At 36.4% G+C, this 24498-nt stretch overlaps 2 protein-coding genes and 1 long non-coding RNA gene across 7 annotated transcripts in view; 1 reads left to right on the plus strand and 2 right to left on the minus strand.

Moving 5' to 3' along the window:
* The window catches only part of APBA2 (amyloid beta precursor protein binding family A member 2), an 87852-nt gene that overhangs the window by 61333 nt on the left and 2021 nt on the right, over window positions 1-24498 (plus strand). For 3 of the 5 annotated variants that reach the window (XM_071754970.1, XM_071754969.1, XM_071754971.1), the window contains 8 exons: window positions 4610-4755; window positions 6074-6109; window positions 7665-7751; window positions 11995-12180; window positions 15323-15502; window positions 17364-17576; window positions 17982-18101; window positions 23707-23847. In XM_071754970.1, coding sequence (XP_071611071.1) covers window positions 4610-4755; window positions 6074-6109; window positions 7665-7751; window positions 11995-12180; window positions 15323-15502; window positions 17364-17576; window positions 17982-18101; window positions 23707-23847 — 1109 coding nt within the window. The remainder of the gene's footprint in view (window positions 1-4609; window positions 4756-6073; window positions 6110-7664; window positions 7752-11994; window positions 12181-15322; window positions 15503-17363; window positions 17577-17981; window positions 18102-23706; window positions 23848-24498) is intronic. The other 2 variants (XM_071754972.1, XM_071754973.1) reach the window with 1 other exon arrangement.
* LOC139801118 (uncharacterized) lies at window positions 4749-21991 on the minus strand. Its single transcript, XR_011728072.1, has 6 exons — window positions 18748-21991; window positions 17593-17681; window positions 11194-11369; window positions 9589-9756; window positions 7558-7733; window positions 4749-6328 (listed from the first exon to the last, which is right to left on the minus strand). It is a non-coding gene; the product is annotated as an uncharacterized lncRNA (long non-coding RNA).
* Window positions 24003-24498, minus strand: part of ENTREP2 (endosomal transmembrane epsin interactor 2) — a 111723-nt gene continuing 111227 nt past the window's right edge. Inside the window, exon 14 of the transcript XR_011728071.1 lies at window positions 24003-24409. The gene's annotated coding sequence lies outside the window, so the exon portion shown is untranslated. The remainder of the gene's footprint in view (window positions 24410-24498) is intronic.

Below are 24498 nucleotides of genomic sequence, written 5' to 3' on the forward strand. Positions count from 1 at the left end.
CTTGTAAGGTCCTGGCTAAGAGGCCCTACATACAGATAAACTAAATGCATCCCTCAAAGTGGTGGAGACAAGAGAGAAACCTGTTTGATAGTGGACACTTATAAAGGGAGTCCAGCACAAGTAAAGCTTTAAAACAGACTAGAAAATTTACCCCTCGTAGCACTTACAGATTGAACTGCACATTTTAATTTTTTTCGAAAAAAAAAGACTTTTTTTTTTTTCCTAACCAATCAGCTCACTATTCTGCTAACAATGTATTTTCTGTTTCTCTGTTGGAAAGAATGTATTAATAGAGCATGCTCCTTTAGATAGCATTACACTTCTTTTTTTTCTTTTTTTAGTTCAATCATTTTGCCTTTCCTGAATTTCTTCCTGTCCAGGAGTTATAAGCTATATACTAGGATTTTTCTATTGCAGTTATTATATGAATTATCTAATAAAATATAATAAAAATAAAAATATAATTAAAAAGTATGTAGTTCACTAAGAGCTTATGAGAGTTAACATGACTGTTTTCTGAATTAAAAAAAAAAAAACCCACCAAAAAAACCCCACCAAAAACAAAAATCCCAAAACCAAACCACAAACAGTTTTTATTATTAATTTGTACATACAGTCCCAACAGGAAGAGGACCCTTCTGAACATAAGATCCTTCCAGCTAACACTCACTGTGCTTTCCTGAACTGTGATGGTGATACCCCAGCCATGGGCTGGTTGTGTTCAGCTCTTCAGGCACTTAACTTGCAGCACGATTCTTTAACTACAGTAGACACATTTGTATGAATACAAAATATTCATACATGAATACATAATGAATATGAATTAATATGAATACATAATGAATTCATTCATCACACATACATATGAATACATAATATTCATACAGATATATTATTTTTCTTATGAATACAAAAGCTAATTTTAAAATGTTTTGATCTAGTCTAGTCTAGAAATATATTTATACTTACTGCATTCACAGATCATCAGAAAACAGTTCTCTATTGCATTGATCAGATATTACAAAAATTTACAGTTATATTTTTCAGAAAGAGTTATCTAATATTAAATTACCAATACTCAACATAAAATTCCCATCTTTGTTCACACTGAACTAATCTTCAAGTTTCAAATCTATTTCTCTCTTCTTCCCTTCCTCATCAGTAAGCCTTACACGTGCTTAGAGTCAAGGGCATGCTTAAGTGCTCTGATGAGCTGGGACCTCAGCCAAGTCTGCATTTTTATGTTATTTAAAGCAGTCAGAGATAAGTGAAGAAAACACTCAGGTAACCCAATCTGACCCTAGCAATTTTCAATACAATCCCATCCTACTGACACATCTTATTTTGCCTGACAATTGCTTACATTGCCTTCTTGATGTACATTTTAAATCTTTTCTGCCCAATACACCTTTTTTCCTTTTTTTTTTTTTTTTTTTTTTTTTTTTGTATTAGCTACTGCTATAAGCATTTTATACATGCTATTGTTTTAGACCTGATGTTGCAGTATTTTTTGCTGGCATATGATGAAACTGAATCCAACCAAAAAAGACCCACTCTTTAAACAGTCCAAATAAATAAAATTAGGAAAATAAAATTTCTTACAACTCAAGGTTATTCCCATGTTCAATCAATTTTACAGACAAATTATTTAAAAACACCATTGCTATCACCAAACAGCCAATGCATGAGAAGAATTATTTATTTCCTTTGTAACACATTAATTTCATATACCCCTAATTTATGGTGGGGATTACTGTTTTATGCTTGGAGGTGGTAGCAGTGTATGTGTTAAAAAAACTTCCTAGAATGTGTTTGAAAAGAATGTGCTTTTGACACAGCCTATCACTGACTTGGAAATCAAGATAAAACCATCCTGCTCAAAGACACACAAGGCACCAAGATAACCAGAATGGCCCAAATTCTCCATTATTGAAAATAACTTAAGAGAAAACAAGAATTCCTGAGTTCAGCCAGAGTTTTTAGGATGCAGAGGAAATAGATTAAAGGACTACTTTAAATAACCAGTACAATTTTTTTTGTTGAAAAATTGTACAGACTCTTTGAATTTTGGTCTTCACTTGATGTAGTAATGACTGTATTAGAATTTGTACCAAGAACTGCAGTTTCACTTGTCTCCAGAAACAAAATATTTCAAGAAAATTTATCGAAATTTACAACTATAGGATGTTAGTTAAACTGATTTAAACAGTACGTGTTTAAGCATATTTCAGTTAAAATAATCTTCATTCAATTTAGCCTGATTAATTTAGCCTTAAGTGAATGAAGGAAAACAAAATTAAAGCCACTTTAATTTTGAATGAGTGTGTTGATGCAGGTATCTAATGAAGCTTTCCTAGCTTAAAATTACATTCACATCTTTAATTTCTCTTTTTGCTGCCCTTGAAACAAGATGTCATTATAATGCAACATTAATATTTTGTTGGATGCTAAAAAAAAGTACAGATGCATGGGACAAATTTTGAGGCCTGAAAAGATATATGAATAACATTGTCAGAAGAGCTGCCATATACAATGCATAATCCATCTGCTGAAAAAAATAACTTTATAAAAATGTAAGCAAAGAGGAACAGAGATGCAGTAAATAGAACTCTTGTGGAATTTTCACTTTCTTTTGTTTTATTCAGTGAATTAGTGCTGCAGGAGCAAGAATCTTTTTTTGAGGTACTGAAAGACGTGGCTTTCATGAAGAGTTTCAGTGACTTTTTAAATTCATAGCTTCCCAAGGATTTAATTGAACGTTTTCACACTTTCAATGGAGATTGTAATGATTTTTTTAAATTTCCCAATACTTTGAGAATTTATAATTCTACAAAAGTCTATTCTGAGTTATAATGAAGATCCAAACCACCACTGGATTTGTACAGATGTGACATAAAGAAAAATGTAGTATATGATTGACCTTGCAAAGCTTCGAACTATGTTTTTTGCTAGCAAAACAAATAGCTCTATTTTGTGTGAGCACTGTTAGTGAATATGAGGTCTCTGGAGAGTGTAGGACTGGTATAAATATATATGTGTTTATACACTTTAATTACTGAATTACAAAGACTGGGATTTTTTTGGTGGGAGTTGACATTTCCAGCAGGCAAGTAGGAGGCCTGCATGGAATTATAGGTGTTAGCAACACTGCTTGAAGAAGAAAGTAACTTCTTTTAATCAAGTCTCTTGTCTGTTGGAAGACTTTTCAGAATTAGAATGGGAAAATGAGGGATAAGAATACTCACTGAAAGATGTATGTGCAAATACCACTGTTTCAGTAAATTTCATCAGCATAGCATACCATATATTACTCCTTCTCCACATACTAATCTTGCAGATTCAATTGCTTATAAATAAATTTAGCTAATCCATTGCATAAGAACACTTTTTAAATTATCATCTCCTTTCAGTGTCATTTTACTCCTCACACAAGATTGATGTACTTTTAAAAAATGTGTGAGCAGCTTGGCACGTTGATACAGCTCAAACCCAATTACTTTGATAAAAATTCAGTCAAGAGATTTCAGGCAATCTCTGGAATGACTGTTCTTTACTGTTGATCTAATCAAGCTAGATGTAAGGCTTAACAGCTGAATAAAGAGGATGATGACCATAATCCCACTATGATATAAATACTATCCTGTATTCTCTTCTCCCTGCCCCATCTCTTTTATCCTTGGAGAGAAACAAGAATTTCACCAAAGTCACTATGTAATTAATACTAAGTGCATGCAAAGGTATTTTGTTGGATGAAGGCTAAAATTAGAAAAATACCAAGATGTTTTCAAGTTCCACTGTTTTCCTCTCTTTTTTTTAATGTGAAAATTTCCATACTCCTTCTATGTACTCCCTTATCCATAACTGCCATCTGTGACTACCCTGCTTTTAGAGGAAAAGGCTGTGTGACCTGTTGTGCAAATCCTATTGATTGTGAACATCTCATTGAACTCCTGCACCGAAGCCTGCTTCTCCAGCTCTGTTTGTACAATCTGTACAAACCTTGGGACTGTATTTTCTGTCAGTCTCTGAATTCAGGACTTACAGAAGCTTAAACAGCATCAGATACCTACTTTTCTTGATTCCTACACTGTCTTAACTGCTAAGTTCCACGGTGGACTTTTGCTGAAGCAAAGTACACCTTTGTGCCCATCACTGATCAGTATTTTTGCCAGAGATAAAATTTGGGAACTGCAGACATCTCAAAACCATGGAAAACCAAATCTGTATTCAAGCAGAAGTTTAGCTGGTGCATTGTAACAGTCATACATATAAACAGTAAGAAAGTTATGAGGAAGGAACCTATAAGCAAAACTGAAACTTGCAAATAATTCCTATGTGTTTATCAGTGCAGCACACCAAAAATTTTCAAATTATTTCCTCTTGAATTCCGTGCTCAAATAATTATGCAATGTTTTAAATACTATATGTTCATAATGTGTTGGGTTTGCAGATATAAGGAAAACTGTAATGTATTTTGCACTGAATTTCTTCACATAGTTCACATTAGAAAATTTATCAAAAAGGTTGTTCAAGCCTCAATATCCTTTATACAATTTCTCATCTCTCTACCCCCTTCTGAAAAGCAGTAACTGTTAATGTCTCATGTCAGTTCCAGGACCTTGTGAACCTGAAGACCTCATTGATGGAATCATCTTTGCAGCCAATTACCTGGGCTCCACGCAGCTGCTCTCTGAGCGCAACCCTTCCAAGAACATACGGATGATGCAGGCCCAGGAGGCAGTGAGCCGTGTTAAAGTAGGGGATTTTTATGTTTCACAGAATACCCTCTGATCCTTTCACAGCTGATCTCTAATCAGTACAGGATCTGCAGCTTCAGTCCTGTTCTGAAGTGCACTTACTTGAGTATAGATGCAGGACTGTAAATGCCCTGAGCTTCCAGTGCTTATTATGAAACTACAGCATCTCTGAGGAACAAAATATAAGGTGTTCCAGAGTCTATTTTCACAATGGTTTTGAAGTTGTATTGAAGAATTCAACTATTAAAGACAAATTGCAGATTGCAATTAGAAAGCATTCCAATGGCAGAACACAGAGTATTTGTTTGACTGTGATTTTCCTCTTATATGATTAAGTTTTTAACTTACTACAGATTTTTGAAGGTTACTCTCAATATATCAAATTATTGCTTTTTAGGACAAAAAGATTAATTTCTAATGCGTTTGGATTTTATGTTATTTAAAGTGAATTATTTCTGTGTAAATAATGTGGCACAGACTGCTTCATACTGTTGTGTGAGAAAATGCTTTTTTTAGTTGATAACCCCAGTAAGAGATACATTTTTACAGTTTTTATGGATCTGCTGTAAGTACCTCACCCAAATGAACTCACAGTTAGAAAGAGGTAGATTTAAATGCCAATAGAAAAACTATGTGCTTAATCAAGAATATATTTAATTATTAAAAGTTGCATGTTTTTTGAAGGAAAGCAAGTTTGGGAATATGATTTACTTAGCAAGAGACTGTCATGATTGATGATTGATTTGACATTTAGAAGCAAATGGAAGGCAAGAAGGGTCTGGTTCTTTAAACTTTTCAAACCTTTGAATTTCTATTTTGCATACTGCTATGTATGTTATTGCAATTAGCTTCCAAAAAACTGTTTCTTGTATAAATAGCAATCCTGATCTGTCAGGGATACTTGCATGCTTTAAATGGTCATGGAAGAGAGGTTATGTTTATTTCAACATTTACATGTAGACCATATGATAAATATGGATAGAAAACCCTGAGTTTGAAATAGTGCATGTAATGTCATTTTAGACTGCTGTATATTTAGCAGGGTAAAGATTAGGAGCAACTGTTAACAGACAACACTCTTTGGTACCAATTTTTTTTGTAATCAATTGACAACATACATAATGCCATTAAATCCAGTTATGCCTGACAACTGTATAAGACACAAACAAACCTTTCTCTTTTGCACATCCTTCTCCCGCTGCCCTCAAATTTTTAATAGTCTGGATTCAGTCAAAAGGTTTCCCTGACTTCCCACACTGTTTTCTCTTTCTTTGTGTGTACATCTGTCTGCATTCTTTTTTTATGCTACTTCTCAGAGGATGCAAAAGGCGGCTAAAATCAAGAAAAAAGCGGTGTGTAAACTGTTTTTCTTGAATGCTAATGTTTACTTACATTTTTGTTGCACTTGTTTTCCATGGAGTGTTGTGTCTTTCATGAGGGGTCCTCATAACGTTGTCATTTTGGTTTCTTCTTTGTTAAATAGTAGAACACTGGAAAAAGTAAAATTAACTCCTTTTCTTCATTGTTCATTTGCTGGAGTGCCTGTCTGCTGCTCTCCTTCTGTTAAATACCTGTGATTTGTTTAGTCCAGATATACCACCAGTGTTATCTGGGATATTTTTTTTAAATGTAATGCTTATTATTTTAGTAATCAAAGCAGTAAGATGTGTTTTCTGTGCCTGTGACTTACTTTATTAAATTATTGTTGAAATTTAAAATCAAATCAAATACATTTACTAGGTAGTGGCTGGAGCAATTCACACAGGACACACTTGAGTCAGTTAAAAACTGTACTTCAGTTAACTAAATACAGGTGTCAAAAATACCACTAAAATGAATCTTTTTTTTTTTTTTTTTTTTTTTTTTTTTTTTTTTTTGTCTTGGGTGAAAGCAGCACAAGTTATTGCTACCAAAGTACGTGCTTGCTGGATGGGGTTTTATTCAAAAAAAATTAAACAGCATTAATTATAGGCATAGCTAAGCCTTTCTAACTACAGAAAAGAGCAGCAAATACATCAATCTTCCTTGCACTGTTTCATCAAACATAATCTCTGACCTAAAGACTGATGCCTGCCTTTAGCACAGGGTGACTGAGTCTGTGGCCATTTTATTCTGTGGCTGCTGGGTACCAGTTGCAATAGTGCAATGCAGACAAGCAGCCTGAAGAAATAAATAGGTTCCTGCTGGAGCTCAGGGTATTAGGTAAGCTTTTGGATGATGTTCCAGTGAGTGGTAGCAGTTGCTTTCCCACTTTCTCTCCTGTTTTCTCACATGTGCAGAGCCAGGACACACTTCATGCCATGTGGCATTACACTGTAATCCCACTTGCTCTGTGACCATGCTTTCTAATGGGATATGGAACTATTTCCTGACTGAGCAGTGCTCGGAAGCTGAGGTAGGAAAGCCAGCTGATAGCTTACTGTGATAGGAGAGATAAATGTCAGTTCAGGGCTTAGTTCTTTATTTTCTATAAAAAAACCCTAAAGCCCACCACAGTAATTTGTACTTTTTTAGGTGAGCTCGCTAAAGATGGCAAGGGCTAAGCATCTGGTGGGGAGTCAGTCACTTCTTCAGTTTTCCTATTTTCTCAGATCCTGTGCCTCAAGTAGTGAAGCGCACTGATGGGACACTGGAGAAGAAACAGCCATACTCTTTTTTCCGTTCTGGCTACAAACAGGGAATTTCAGTACCTCAGCTGTCAGTCCCCCAGCCTCCAAAATTTCACCGTTACCCACAAAATCAGAGTCTGCTTCACTCTTTCTATGCAATAAATGCCTTCTTTGCATGTATTTAGAAATACCTTTGAATGCCGTCCGTGGTGGTTCAACAGTGCGGTTGCCTCATTTGAATTTGTCACTCTGAAGAGGAAATTCAAATAAATATTGTAACAGAGCATTTGTCTTTTAGACTTCAGAGGGAGATTCCCAGGCATTGACTGAAGTGGATCTGTTCATCTCCACACAGAGAATCAAAGTTCTAAATGCAGACACACAGGTAAGTTATGATTAAAACTCTTCAAGAATAATATTTAGATTATGCTCTTTTGCTGTTAGTGGGAAATTTGCTAAATTTGGTTAAATTCACTGTTGTGAAAATAGATCAGCTATTATTCTAACACTTGCCATTTACCAATACAGGAATAGTGACACCAGTTTTGCTTATATCTGCATGTTACTAAGATCCATAATTCAACTTAGGAAAAGATTCAAAAGTCTTTCAGAATGTATGTATCCTGCTTCTCTGAAACAGCTTCAGTACCCAAATTTAGATTCTAACAAGGAAGTTGTTTGCTGCATCGAATAAGCTATTCGTATCTTGCCATTTTTAACATTTAACCTCCAATTTTTCAAGTCATCACATGTAAGTTACCATCCTTTTTGCCTAAGGTAAATTCTGGTTTATTCATATTAAAGAAGCATCTGGAGACCATAGCAATAATCAGCCTCATCTTCTAGGAGTATACGTGTATATTAAATAAGACGTGATCTTCATAAGATGAATTTTTTAAAAAGAAATTTACAATTTAATACATATAATTTATACATGGATCTCCACATTTACTACAATAATCTCACAAGATCTCTTAGACTTTGATGATACTTACAGAAATTTTTCTTTTTGAGAGGCTTTGAGAAGGGAAATTTTAGTGACATTTTTTTGCTTTAGCTTTCACAGAAAAATTCTGCTGTATGTATCTAACAGCAGACCAACACCAAGTTACATCAAAAACCAAATTATTCAGAAAGCCCTTAGTTAAGCTAGATATAGCCAAACTAGAAAAGTCTGTATTTGTACAAATCTGTACCTGTAGTATTTGGAAAAATGTTTGGAGGAATCATAGTCTTTTTTTTTTTTTTCAAAGTAGTAGAAAAGACCAAGGACTATAAGAATTTTAACTGGCAGTAATTCATCAAAACAAACCCTTTGTAGGCAGCTTGTGCATAGAACAAGAGTTAGCACAGATTTGTCAGAAGTAAGTAATTTCAAATAAATCATTTAATTTGTGATGATGAATATATCTATGGCACAGAAGAAGCACACATAAATCATTGAATTAAATAAGGCTTTTATCTCATGTAATATATTGTAGATATGGGATCTAGATACAAGGGAGACAAGCAGGCTAATAAATTTTCTGAGTCTACTTATTTTTTATATATTGCCATATAGAAGGCAATATAGAGAGTTAAAGAGCAGAGGGAGATGTCTAGGTATGATTGTTTGATGTAGTACTGTTTACTATTTTCATAAACAACTTGGAATATGAAAAGAGAAAATTATTATTGACCTTGTATCTTAAAGTTCAGAAATATCATGGCTAACTTAAATGAGGTGACACCATAAGGGATATTTTGATAAAGACAAATGCAGCTCTCTGCATTTAGGAATTTGATTTGTTTGTAGTTAATATACAATTTGCTTGGTAATATTTTTCAGTGCTAGTGAAGTTTTTTGAATGGTGTAATTATCACAGGTCTATTTCATCTGGTGTGGCAGCTGACACAATCTGTTCTTTCATGGCTTCATCAATTATATAAAACCTATTTCTGTAGTGTGCCATCCATGTTTTAATATATCTGTAGTGTTGTATAGCTCACATGAGGTAGCAGGCGATTTAAAATGTAAAGTTCTCAATTAAAAAAGGACATGAAGCAGGGTTCAAAATACTGTGTAGCACCAGTAAGGTGTATTGCCACCTCTGAACAGAGCCAGATCTGGTGGTTCTGTTACCCTCAGCAACAGTAGGAAATTGCACCCCTGCCACTTCTTAGTTGCCGATGCATTTAGTTACTGAACTAAACAGTGCAGGCCAACCACCTCTTTACTGTACCTTGTAGAAGCAACCTTAGGTTTGGCCATATGCCTGCTTCATAGGAGAACAATTCTTCCTAGACTGCTGCAGCTTTATGAGCTTGCAGTCAGTGCATGAAAACAGCAGAAGTATCACAGCAGCCTCTCTTCTTGTTCTATCAGGGAAGAGGAGCTTCAAGTAAAGCAACTGGGAAAACGAGCAGATGAAAAGATAGTTGTAAAGGTCAGAAATGTTTATGTGCAGAGCCTCTGGTAGATAACTGGTTTCATAAAATCTTCTGATTTGTTAGGCTGTATCACTCAAGAGCTTGGAAAATTCTTAGGTTTTCCCCCTTCAGGTGTACTTTGGGTTTCAAGAGGGACAACAAATGGGATTCTAAAAGAGTTCCTTAGAAAGGAAGGGAGCTTCTGAGAAAGGGGACTCTGGACAGAAGACAGAACGAAGGTTTCAAAGCCAGAGGAGAGTCTGAATTTCTAAGGACAAACACAAGACTAACAAGAATGGAATGGATGGGACTAGAAAAGGGATGTGGCAAAGAACAGAGGAGCAGATTGGCAGAGATGGAGCGACTAATGGGAAAGTAACAAAGGAAGAGAGGGGCCAAAAATGATAATTTAATTAGGCACGGAATACAGAGTGAGAAAGGAAAAGGCCGAGTCACTAGTAAGTCAAAAATAAAGACATGTTTACAGTCACTATATATGATTTGCCTTATTCCTATTTGTAATTGCATTAGACAGGAAAGCAGTGGGAGGGAGTGAAGGAATGACTGCTTTCACTCATACAAGGGGAAAATAGAAAAAAAAACCTGAGTAACTACTGTGTGATGATAAGGACAGGAAGACTTCCTTGGCAGGTGAGATTAAATGCACACATTTTCCCAGTCCATTCACTCCTGTGCACACTGCATCTATGATTACACCCTTACCGAATACTTAGTGCAGACTACTGAAAAGCAATTATTGCTGCAGAGCTCCCAAGATCCTGCTGAGAGATGCCCATTAGAGAACATTTTTCATAATGAGAAAAGTGCTATAAATCCTACTGAGTCCCTGCAACCCTTAGAGACATCCCCCAAACCATCTCTTAACCATCAGTACTTTTTGTAGTTTAGTGATAAGCCTACAACATTTTATTTCAAGCCTGAGGAAGAATCATTGCAGTAATATTACAGGTAGTGATTCTCTTTAGTAAGACAGGTGGTTCTAAGAAACAAAGATTATTTATTTTTTTCTCTCTCTGTGAAGTTAAATCATACTGAAATTCTTAAAACAATTATTCTTGTCAATGGAGGAACAATTTTTCTTCAACCCTTTGAAATTTGGTCAACTAATACTTACCTGTTTATACAAAGAATGCTGCTACTTATATAAATTATTAAAACTGTGTATTGTCTCATATCACATTATAAGCCTTTTTTGGAAGATCAGGGGAAACGCACCACTACAGACACAGCAAAAGGGTATCTCAATCATATAACATGAGGGATGAAAACTGACCTCATGCTGCTCAGAGGAATATGTAAATCATATGTAAATGACCTACCAGCAACTAATAATAAAAAAACAACCCTAACAACTGAAAGACTTTTTGATTAAAAATCCAGCAAAATAAACAACAAACCTGTAGTCCATTTTTCTTTCTTCACATTAGAAATATCTACATATATATCCAAGCAGATGCCCAAAAGCAATAGAGACAATCTTGGTCTTGGCCGAGAAACTATCAAAGACATTCTCACAGGCAACAGATCTTCTGAGTTCTCCCAGCACAACTGATTGGCAGCCTGATGGCAGTGACTGAAATACAATTTTAACTGTGAGTCCAGACAGTAAAACCAGTTCCCTCCAAACTGATCTGCGATAATGTAGGTAGCCATAAAAAAATATCACGAATTCTGCCTATGGATAAGGTGAAATACTGCCTTCATAGCTCTTTACAAAGAAAGTATCACTTTGTTATGTATGAGGGTATTATTGCTATTATAGGACATTAATTTAAAAAAGTATTTAAGAAATAGTAACATTTTCTCACATACAAATGACTTCTCTAAGACTTGTTCTGTCATTGTAAAATGCCTCTGCTTCATTCAGCAAAACCAATACAAAAGGAAAATAATTTTCCAACAGCATGAAAACATTTATGAAACATTAGTACAGACCTTCATTATTATTTTACAGTAGCAACCATGTTTTATTTGCTCAGGCAAAGCTTCCATTGAGGCCAATTTCTTGAACAGCCACTATGCCTTGAGGTTGGAGTTCAGGCCCATTCACTGCATAGGTAATGTCAGAACTGGGCCTATGAAAAGTCTACTTTTAGGCCCTGTCATTCTCAAGCAATAAGCCACCGAGAGGCAAGATGCAGAGTTTTTAGAAGAAGAGCAGGCATGAAGAATGACTTTATTTCTCTCTCTTTACATAGGAAACGATGATGGATCACGCGCTTCGCACCATTTCCTACATTGCTGACATTGGGAACATTGTGGTTTTAATGGCGCGACGCCGCATGCCAAGATCAGCTTCCCAAGACTGCATTGAAACAACACCTGGTGCCCAGGAAGGAAAAAAACAGTACAAAATGATATGCCATGTCTTTGAATCAGAGGATGTAAGTAAATGGAATGGAATGGCATTTATTTAAACAACATATGTCATTTAGAGAATCCCTGAAACTGCACGTAACTTCTTGAATGAATTTTTTGTTGGCAGTAATCTTTTCTGACTGCAGCTACAGGTAGTCTGTGGAAACATCAGACAATTGTTTGTCCACATTTGTACCTTGCTTTCTTGTTTTGCCTCCACAAATTAATGTTCTATCAGTATCCCAAAATATCCACTCTTTGTCTCCTGTGTTATAGGATCATGTGTGTTCTTTCAACAGCACTCACCCAAATGCTTTAGTACTTAATTATGTGGAGTCATCTGGAAATTGATAGCCATCCATGGCCAAAATTAATTTACAGGTTATCATATTGATCATTCATTCTGTACTGGATCCTTCAATCAGTGGGCTGGCACGTAAGGCCACCATAGGCCTCCAGATACTTGGCAATGAGGTGAATCTGTTCTGGATAGTTGCTGAGAACATCCACCAACTTGGCAGCCCTGGCACAAGGTTGCCCTCTACCCAGTCCTAAATACTTCATGGTGGAGTTGCCTCTAAGTTGGTATATGTACTCTCAAACATGCAACTTGATCATTTGATGTTTAAGAACAGATTCAGCTGTCTATTTTTCTATTCCTTTTTATTAATTCTTAGCAAAGTTTTTGAATTAGAATTTTTATATAAATGCAATAAAGTTAAGACAATTTAGTTCTCTATATTAATAGACATTTTTCTTCATGGCCAGCAGAGTTTAGCAATTCTTAAGTAAAATACTAGGAGGAACTTACTTATCACTGCTCTCTCAGAACATCAATGCAACAGAAAGTGTAATTTCAATCATTTTATGACATAAGATTCTCTGAGATCTAATACCAATCCCTAAGTCACTTTTTTGTTAAAATTCCACTTAAAAAAGGAATAACCAATTCAGAAATTAGGTTCTAATTTTCACTCGCATCAGAAATACTAAGCGATAAAAGAACTTGGAACCAAAATAGGATTGCAGAAGTAGGATTGATTCAACCTAAAACATTTATGGAAAACAATACCAAGTCAATAAAACAGAAAAAGCAAAAATTGTTGTCTAACTTGACAGCTGAGATAGAGGTACATTCTTGACAATTGTTATATAGGATAAACTTTAAATATATCCATCATACCAAATAAAAAAGCATTAAGATCTTTGGTTCAGATAGTCATAACTTTCTGAATTGTTTGAACTAAGCAATCATTTTCATTATTTTGAAGCAGTTAAGCCTGTGAAGGAGTAATGGCATTGTCTAAAGGGGGACTGTTCTCATGCCTAATATCTCAGCTCTGCCACTGCTTTGCTGGGGTGACCTTTTCAAGCAACTTAATTACATTATCTCTAAGTTGTATGCTGAAGACTTTCATAAACATTCATAAAATCTGGGAGACACGGATGAAATTAAGAGGAGAACGGGCTGTTAGTAGCAGTAATAACAAGAATGCAGAATGGAGGCAAAAGCAAAGAACTAACTATCAAGACAGCAATGGCACTGGAGATCAAAGGAGTCAATAAGGACTGGTGATAAACTTTAAAAATTGAGCAATATAAAATGTACTTGATGACTTCTGTACTACTGCAAACCTCTTGGCATATTGATAAGTTTTGAAAAGATGTTTTAAACCACAAAGGAATTATTTGAGACTGGCTGGCTAATTATGTATTTGATTTTTCTAGAATAATTTTCTAACCAAGCAGATCAGTGCTTTTGTACGCTGCATCATAAATGAAATAAGAAAACCACCTTTTAGCATAAGAGAAAACACCCCGTGTCTGATAGTAGATTGCAAAAAGATTTAAATTTACAATGGTGTCTGGAAAACCCCATGCATTCTTAATGCACTTAGCATGTACTTACTGACTAAGAAAACGTGTTGCATTTCCAGATTAGTTTTGTAGTTTTGACTAGTAACATTTTTAGGGAGTTACATGGTAAGGTCCAATTAACTCCTCCTCAGACCATTGGGAGTTAATCATATACCCTGATGACAGAAGCCTGCAAACCACAGATACACAGAGCTCAATGTGACATTCTCCTGTGAGCTGCTGTAAACTCAAAACAGAAAAATAAAAATTCAAGGCTAGAGAAATTTGATAATGAATTCCTTGTACTTAACACTACCTCTGTTTCTCTGTCTGCCAGTGCCATCTAGTGGAATTAGAAAGTAAACTTTATGGCAGTTCAGCAATTATTTACTTAGGTGATTTTTGTAGTGTGTCAAATGTGGAAAGTTATTTGTATTATCATCATTGTCGATTTCTGTAGATTTCTTTCTAATATCTATGTATTCCTGACATCCAAATACCAGTCACTGTAATGTTTCATTAATTGCACTCCCTATACAGCCTGTTGTAATGGCAACTCGACTTTTGTTGCATACTGTGGTACAATGCATGCACAGGGAAGTGCTCCCAAAATTCATAAAGACAGGGGATTTTTAAGAGCTGTTCTTAAAATTAACAAGCTATAATCATGGCTGCATTCTTGAAATGGCTGGCCAAGGTGTTAATGGGAATAGCTATGGTAGATGTGGAAAGGATATGTAGGGCTATTATTTGGGCTATGAGAGAGGTATCATGGCAATAATAGGAGAGCAGATGGTTTTCCTGAAGCAGTGTTTTCAGTCCAGTAAAACCAAGGTGGAGAAACAGCAGGCAACGCAACCACCAAAATCATCAGTGCATACATGAGTGTGAAGGGACGTGGAAGCAGAGCATCCGTTCTCTCATCACTCCTGCAAATATACTGTGCTCAGAAGCAGGGTTTGTGACAGGCGTTTCTGTAAACTCTGTTTCATATTGGTACAAAGCCAGTACTCTCCAGTGTTTATTGGAACAAGTACATAAATAGCATATGGCTGCTTGCTACTGCAGTGTCCTGATGAAAGGAAATCAGCAGGGTTTTGAAATGGAGTTTGCAATTTGATTTTGGATGTAATGGATTCTTTCTGCACAACGGACCTTAAAATGCCTTTATATCCCTACCAACGTAGTGACTTTGCAGGATCATTTATTTTGAGTCTGTCTTAAAATCCAATCTCTCTCTCATTTTTATGGCCTTAGTTGTAAACTGTTTGTCAGCCCTTTCTCTGAGCTGTGTCTTGTTCTGCATTCTAGGCGCAGCTGATAGCTCAGTCAATTGGTCAGGCTTTCAGTGTGGCTTACCAAGAGTTTTTAAGAGCCAATGGAATTAACCCAGAGGATCTCAGTCAGAAAGAATACAGTGACATCATCAACACCCAAGAGATGTACAACGATGATCTCATACACTTTTCCAATTCAGAAAACTGCAAAGAGGTAAACTAGTTTAGAAATTTCTTTTCCAACTGATTGTTTTCAGAGGAATGGAGTTGTCATGGAAATATCTTTTAGCATTTTAAGGATGACTTCACCTCATCAAGAGTGTTGTTTCATCCACATTATTCTACTAAGAGCAGCTTTATAAGTTTAAAAAATTTCTTCATTTTTAAGGTCTTTCTGCTTCTATTGATCAAAACAGTAATAAAGTGCACATACATTTACATCTGACACGTGTAAGTTCTGTGATATTCATAGTACACAGTGTGTTTTTGTTTAACCAATGTACTGATGTGGAGAAAGAGGACAATTCATTCCCATGCACTTTTTAAGTGATTTCTTACTTAAGGACCACAAGTCCAGGAAGCTGTGGCACCGAGAAAGCCAATTTCTTTTCCCCTTTTAAAACATCAGGAAATCTGTGACATGAAAGAGTTTCACGCTCACAGTGCACAAAAAGGCAAAAATTTCCCTGGAGTGCTCCAAATTATTGAAGTGTAACTATTTAATTTGATTTCGGAAGTAATGGATTCCTTCTGTAAAACTGCCATATATTTCCCATGTTACATTTCATACAAAAGTCATTGCAGTACTGGGAATTCCAAACCAGAATGTGGTGAGTGCTGTTGCACACAGATTCTGCTTTATCTTACGTGTCTGCAGTGTGAGAAGGATTTGGCCCATGTTCCAAAGGTCAGTTTCTGCACTAAGTCCTAAATGATTTTTCCTTTGAGATGAACTGCAAATTGTTTAATCTTTCAGTCACAGCTTTCCTGCTTATTCTTATTTTCTCTAGCATTACACTTCTTTTGTACAGTATGTATGTTCTTGGGAAGAGTTTTTTTCACCTATACCTGCACACAGAAAGGTTATGATTTGATGTGTAGTTTTATACACCTGCAGTCAAACAGTGTTTTCACGTGCGTATACGCATGACAAAATATTTATTTCATAGCAAACAAGGGAAAAGTCAGTTAAATAAATGTTGGTCTTATAACTAGATAAAAAAATATGAATGTGCCACATTTTAAAGTGTTTAAAAAAAACATTATTTTCATGACACCTTTGTTTTAATTGGTTGATGAATGTTTAGGCAATGACAGCTGTGGCACATTGGTTGGTCCAAAGTCTTGATAGATAGCTTCAACAAAAATCAGCTGGCCTTCATGATTCCCTTAAGTCCTTCCACATTTGAAAGAAAATAATTCCCAGTATTTTGTCAGAGTATGTTTTCTACTTAAACTCCTACCCCTCTTCTGTAAAAGTTAGATTTGCTATGATTAATGAACAGTCAGCATCACCACATTTGAGAAGTCATAAGTTACATTACATGAGCACACGAGGGATCTTAAATTATCATGCTTAGCACAAGTATATTCAGTAATGTTAATAATAATGTTAATTATTATAATAGTAACAATAACAATAATAATAAAAAGATCCTTGCCTGAAAATACAGACAAATCCCAAGATCAAGAGCCAATGCAAGCAGTGATGGCAGAAGTGGAGCTGAACTCAAGCCTGTGTTCCAGACACTGCCCTACCCCACAAAATGTTACAGCCTCCCCTAGCTGCCAAGTTCCAAGAAATATAAAAACTTCAGAGTTAACCAATGTGTTAGGTTCTTGCTTATGGAAAGGACCTAAATGACCTTCAACAAACAAGTGGAGGATACTCCTGAAAAGAAACTGGTAGATGTTTTACGGTTTAACAGCATTTTTAAAGTCATCCTCTGTCTAATGGCAAAGAATAGAATTTTTTTTCTAATTTGTGTTACTCAGGAACAACTGAGATGATAATGCTCACATTTCAACCAATCAAAATGTGTTGTGTTTTGTTTTGGTTTTCTTTTTAATTGCAGCTCCAGCTAGAAAAGCAGAAGGGAGAAATTCTTGGGGTAGTGATTGTGGAGTCTGGGTGGGGATCCATTCTACCCACTGTTATCCTGGCTAACATGATGAATGGAGGCCCTGCAGCTCGTTCAGGAAAACTAAGCATTGGCGACCAGATTATGTCTATCAATGGGACCAGTTTAGTTGGTTTACCTCTTGCAACATGTCAAGGGATCATCAAGGTAACCCCAAACTTACGCTGTTTGCTGTAGGTTGTAAGCCAGCAGAGACATAATGTTCTGATGAGCAACCCTGTAGATTTCCAGCAGACAGGAATTTTTGTATCACTGAAAAAACCAAAAAAAGTAATCTGTCATTACCAAAACATAATTAGAAACAAAGATTCAGGGGTGATAATGTGTAGATTAGGTCTGGAAGTTTCTATATTAATTAAATGTAAAGTTCTGTTACCATTTGTTGTGCCAAATAGCTTAGGAAATAAATGAAACAGAGAAATGTATCCCCAAGCTAACAACAGATTTCCACTAATTCTTTCTCAGATCAGCTGCTTTGTAAATAGAAAACCAGTAATGAAAGAGCAAATTAACATCCATTTCAGAAGTATTAACAATTGGAATATCTTACAGGGTCTCAAGAACCAGACGCAAGTGAAACTGAACATTGTCAGCTGTCCTCCTGTTACTACTGTCCTCATAAAACGACCAGACTTAAAGTATCAGCTGGGCTTCAGTGTACAGAATGGAATTGTAAGTTTCTTAGTTTCTCTGTTCAATGACTGTTTTGGTTTGGGTTTTTTGTTTTTGTTTTTCTTTCAAGAAACACAGTGAATTACAGCAAAAAATCCTTGCACATGACCTCACTTTCTGTACTGCAATCCCTTAATTAATCAAAACCTTAAAATCACATCTCTGACTATTATAATGCAAATGCACAATACCAGAAGAACAAGTACTGCTATTCTGGAGGTATTTTCCTGTTATTCAGCCACAAGATTTATAGTCCACATTGTTTGATGCGGTATCTGGATCAGCTAATTAATGTGGAACTGTCATTAGTGGGCCAGAGTTGCAAGGAAAAACAGTTATGCTGGAAAAGATTTTTAGAATTACAACATTCTGATCTTAGTCTGATGCTGTTTCTCTTTCTTAAATTTCAGCAAACACTCACTAAAACTTTTCATTTTTCTTCTGCTTTCAATTTTATTAGGATCACATGATAGTGGGCAAGGGAATGAAACTGGGACCTCCTGTGGTTCAAACTGAACACTTCTCACTGCAAATAGTTGTATAGATTGCAGCCTCGGTGTCCCTTCTTTGCATGCTGCAGTTGCCCTGCAGCACACAGGAAATTACAGCAGCACACAGGAAAATGAATGTAGTAGCCAAGACTCACCCAGAGCAGCTCAGGGTCCTCCTCTTGTAGTTCTTCCTTCCCAAGCCATTTTTTGACACCTGTCTAAAAAAAAAATAAATCCCAGCACAAGTAGCTTAGGTAGTTACCTGGCCTTTCTGGGAGCTGATACTAGCATTAGGAACTGTCTGTAGTGCAGGACCATCACCATTTCCTCTGCCTCTAATATACGAAAAATAATCTGTCTGCTTACACAGAAGTCCACATCGCAAAGGAATGTGGGCTCTGATCCCCTGTTCTATGAAACTCAGCAATTGAAGTTGCCAGGTTTCTGTTTGCCACCCTTGGAAGAGTAGCAGATAGCTCTACAGGATAGTTTATGGGTCTTACTGTGCTTTAGCAAGCAGATGGCTCATTAGTGGCTTTTCAGCTCTGCCAGACATCTCTAAGTTATATCAAATCTACATTTTAAGTATTCCTACCTAAGATCACGTTGTGGTCACAGCAGAGGCTGGTATAAAGAACACCACTACAAGCCTTGGCCCAGTTGGGAGCACTCCAAAGTGACATCTAACTCAGGCTGACATCCTTTAGAAACAGAGATTTAAATCATTTGTCATGTTTGAGATTAATGCTCTGACACTTGAGTATAGTGAGGGCTGTACAAAAATACAGAAAGATGCCAAGAACAGGATATACCACCATATGAGGTACTGATTTATTTCCTAATTTCTATCCTTTGTAAATGCAGTATGTGCAGCTGGTGCTATGATAAAAAGAGGAAAATATACTTAAGGAACAATGAGCAATTCTCTATCTGTTCTTTTAAGAGACCTAGCAAAGTATTGGTGGGGGTTGGGTCTGGCCTAGGGAGAAGAATCAAGCCACAGTGGATGAGATGCAGCACATTGCAGAGTCTGGGAGACAATCTATCCATCTTGTCCCAGTTTATCATCTCCTAAGTGACTGGAGCCTTAGCTTAGCAAATTCTGTAGACTATGTTGTTTTCTTTCATAGCATGTTCACTCCATCTGCTGGTGATTGATCACATTCCTCACACTGGATGGTCATAACTCCAGTTAAATGAGCAACACTTAGATGACATCCAATATCAAATTTACCGAATTCATCATGAAAATCCTCGGATAACAAAAACAGAAAGTCTTGTTTATTAAGAGTCTATGTTTGAATATGAAAGCAAATCAACAATGAAAGGAGAGATTAACGTCTGTTAGGCTGCTGTAGAGACAAGCTTCTTTTCTTCTTTTCTGTCTTTTCTCAGATAAACTCTCTTAATTCACTTAACATTTGAAAATATGACTGCAAATACATCTCTGGTAGTTTGACAATGAAAGTGGTTTTGTAGTTGCCAGCAATTGTTATAAATTATGACAGGGTTGAGAAAGAGTATCTTTATTCTTTGTTAGGTCAGCATTAGCACAGTGAAGAAATAAATGGCTTGCCAGAACAGGTACAATGAAACATCTCCCACTGATACCCGAGGCATATCCTTGTTATGCATGCAGCTGGTACTTATTTCTGTACCTCTTTGATAGTCTTTTTAAGAGACTCCTTTTCACCCTGCTTATCTCACCACTGCAGGATGTACAGCTATTATATTGGTGAATAGCTCATAAACAACCTGAACGTACAGAAATACTCCATGAGCTGGGTTTTGCTTGCACAGGGTATCAGGAAGATGCAGGGACTGGGACACTGCAGGTGACCCTCTGTGTATTCTGCATGGTGCGATTGATGCACAGTCTGAAGTTGTGCTTCATGAAGCACCCAGTATCAGCTTTTGGAATGTTTTGGTGAGGGAACAGCACAACAGTATAAATCAGTGTTAATTTTACAAAATTACCTCTTGCGCTAGTGCAGATATTCTTTATGGCTCCTGAAAGCCATGGATGTGTTTTCATTGCATACTTTAAAAAGGAATGTAAAATTTCAAGTGTAAAATGTTAAGAAAAAAAGAAATATCAGAGTGTACATACAAAAGTACAAATGTTGTATGATGGGGAGGTGAACATACGACATTATCATCCACTTTCTGAAAATCATTATGGTAGACTTCTATTGTGATTATCATATTTAAATACAAGTGGTCCCCTCATACTGCATTATTAACTTGTTTCCCAGATAATGAAAAATCTGTGTATTTCCAATTGTATTTTTATTGCTGATAATGGACCACTTCTCAGGCTAGATCTCAGAGCTCAAACACTTTCTCTGAGAAGTTTATCTCCTTCACCCATAGCTTAGCACAGTTCTATCTAAAAGTACATTAAAACTGGGTTAAGCTTACCAGAATGGACAGCTTATTCTTTCTAGCTTGCCTTTCTTTATATATATTTAAACTCTCTAGGCAAAAAATATACCAGGTTTGAACAGTGTAATAGAGGACTGAGATGAGGAGAATCCTGGCTTAACATGTTATATTTAGTGTATTTATACAGAATAAACAGTTAGTTTGCCTTGCACTGTTTCTTAATGTTTTGCTACACAATAAATTGTGCTGCAATAAAACTGATAGAATCACATTTAGTTAGTGTTATCACTCAACACACACTTGCCAGCACTATCTATCTGCCATGGCTCCATGGGCTGGAAACTCAAGCTTTAAGGCTGATTTGAGTCAGCCACTTGCAAATACAGGAGCCATGTAAAAGTGTGCTTTAAGTACAGAATATTTGTTTATATCTGTGCTCTGTCTCTAGCATAACAGGCACTGAGAGGTTAGGCAGAGACACTTGGGCTCCCTGTCTGTTTCTCCTTCTACCTCGTTAAAAAGAAAATGCTCACAAAAAGGAAGCCGACTCCCTTCCCTGGAGAGGAATCACATTCTTCAGTGAAGATAAGAGACCGATTCCCATGGCTGTGGCTGTTAGAAAGAGGAAATCCACTGATGGTATTAAAAATGTTTTGAGAGCCACACAATGAAAGCTGCTCTGGATAGATATGCAAGATGTTACCTTTTCCTTTACGCCAGTAGGGTGAGAGGTTACGTTTCCATTTGCTCTCAAAGCTTTTAATTCAGCTGATTATTTACAGGGTTTCTCTTGGCACATTCTGCTTTTTGTCCTTTCAGGTAACTACATACAATCTCCAACAGCAAGGAGCAAACTGTTATTCTAACAGTGAGTTGAATTGAGAAGCTTTTGATAAATAAGATCTATGCAGTACAGTTTGTCTTGTCAGCTGTATGATTAGAAGGTAGACTAACTGCAAAACAATATACTACCTGTGACTGAAATTCAAGATGCAGTTCTGTGAAGGGTCCAGGTGGTGCAGTCCATCAGAAATAGTTTATGAACCACAGTAGATAAAACGCAGCCACTAATGATAGCATGGTGGAAGATAAGTCTCACTGCAGGAGTAAGTCTTTGTTCAGACAGCTGAGAAAGGCTTTTTATAAGCAAATAGCTATATATTGCTGCTCCCTGTATCAGACAACCTGGACTTTGAGTAAGACAGGATTTAATTTTTTATACCATTGTTATTTGTAAAGAGGAATTTAACAGAAACTGCTAGTGTCACACAATGCTATAGCTTCAATATATTCCAGCTTGCTATCTCCTCACATATTAAGTTTCTCAAACTCACTGGAACACAAACCACATCTTACCATACTTGTATTTAGCTCTGAGCAAATTACCAGATTTTAGCAAATAAAAATTCTTGGCATATGATTCTACCCATTGACGGTAACTGCAGAAGTAGTTGGCTACCTCACGTGCTGCATTAGGTTAGTCTTCTGAAATAATTTACCAACAATTGCTGTCTGATGTTGAACTGTAGACTTTGTCAGGGAGGGCCCTGTCTTAGCACAGATACTGTTGCTGAGAAGGAAACACTCTTTTAAATTTCACATACTGGATTGAGATCTTTCTTTCTGCCTGTACACCAATCTCAGAGTATCTGCTGGGACTATGTAACTTCTTGTAGAACTGTTCTGCTATTGTAAGGGACATAAAAACTTAGTTCTTCACCAGTACCTGCAGCTCCCAGTTGAAATAGTGGCCTGCCTTGCCTTCTTCATCCTAAGCTCCCTATGGTTAGCAGCACTAACACATGGAGAAAAGCCGGGACACAGCAGAGCGCCCTTTTCCAGCCTTCAGAGGCACAGGACACGAGCTACCATACTTCACTGTGCTGAGAGCAGCCTGCAAAAAGAAAAGAATTTGCACATTTCATAGGACACTCTGGGGGCAACAGGCCTTGAAAAATCATCTAGTCCAACCCCCCTGCCAAGGGCAGAGACATCATCCATTAAACCAGGTTGCTCCAAGCCCCATCCAACCTGGCCTTGAACACTTCTAGGGATGGGGCATCCACCAGTTTCTCACCCCTCTCTTCAGAATAATTTTCTAACTTATATATGTGGGACAGATGTTTCTTTTTATCTTCCCTGTTTCTTTGTGAACTTTCTGGCAGATCTCCAGCTTTCAATATACAATGTCTGTATGGCATCATCCTTTACTGCTGCCTAAGCTAGTGTTTGTGTAGGGTTAGGTATTAAGCCTTACATTTTTTTTTTCCATGTATGTAGAAAAATTGCAGTTGTAGATTAGTTTTTCCTGTAGCACTTTTTATATTTTCCATTATTCAGAAAGAATAATGTGGTGGTTTGCAGGAGGAGTCAAGGTGGCACAAAAAGATGTAAAAACCACTTTCTTCTCCTAGATCATTACATAAAATTCTTACCTTCTCCCTAACTCCACTCTTCTGCATGGCTGCTACCTATATCACTGTGTTAGGTATTTGTATGTTCCCAGCCCATGAGAATGAAAATAAAAATTGCTATTTGCAAAATTTTTGACAAAATCAATGCTTAAAACCTTCCACTATTGCTTAATACTTTCCACAAGTACCTTCTGGAATCCTTACTGTGTCACCACTTATTATTATGTATTAAATCCTAGGAACTGCTACATTGTGACAAGTTTTATTGCATTATGACACAGATAAACTACAATGAGCTTTGCTTTCTCTTGGCAGATTTGCAGCTTGATGCGAGGCGGAATAGCTGAGAGGGGTGGAGTAAGAGTAGGACATCGTATTATTGAGATCAATGGACAAAGTGTTGTTGCTACTGCTCATGAGAAGATAGTACAAGCATTGTCTAATTCAGTGGGAGAGGTAAGAAAACAAATACTTTATCAAAGAATTAAAAATGTTAGAAAAATATATTTTTAAGTTGAAGAGAGTGTCTTAACAGTATTAGAACCATCATCCCCAATTAACAGGAGTTGAGCAACAGAAAACAATTAACAGAACATTTTTTTTTAACAATTAAATGAACGTTCGCTGCTTTTTTCCATTTGTTTTCAAGAGTTCCTGGCATGATTCTGAACTTTAAACATACTTTTTGAATTAAAATAATTAATTAAGTGAAGAAACTGCACTAAATCACATTAGCTATGAAAATATCTTATCACTACAGCATCTGCCACAGAAATAAATTCATATTCAAAGAGCAGAGAGATTCCAACTGATCTGTGCTTTAATAGTATCATTTCCACTGAACATTTCCAACTTACCTTGGGAATAAGAAAAAACATCTCTCTGCAGTATTTTTAGTGAAATCAGTTATGAATGAACAAGATCCCCCCCTACTGAAATCAGTGATAATATCATACAGAACTGTGGCCAGATAGACCACTGGTTCCTTTGCCAAAAACCAAAGTTGTTTTCCTGATACCTGAAAAATAATACAGAATATATGTACACTAGTAAGAACAAAGCTGCAAATTTCTATCAGACCTCCATGCCTTTATGGTCTCTCTTTGC

Source organism: Heliangelus exortis, chromosome 11 (assembly GCF_036169615.1).
Source record: "Heliangelus exortis chromosome 11, bHelExo1.hap1, whole genome shotgun sequence".
Taxonomy (NCBI): domain Eukaryota; kingdom Metazoa; phylum Chordata; class Aves; order Apodiformes; family Trochilidae; genus Heliangelus; species Heliangelus exortis.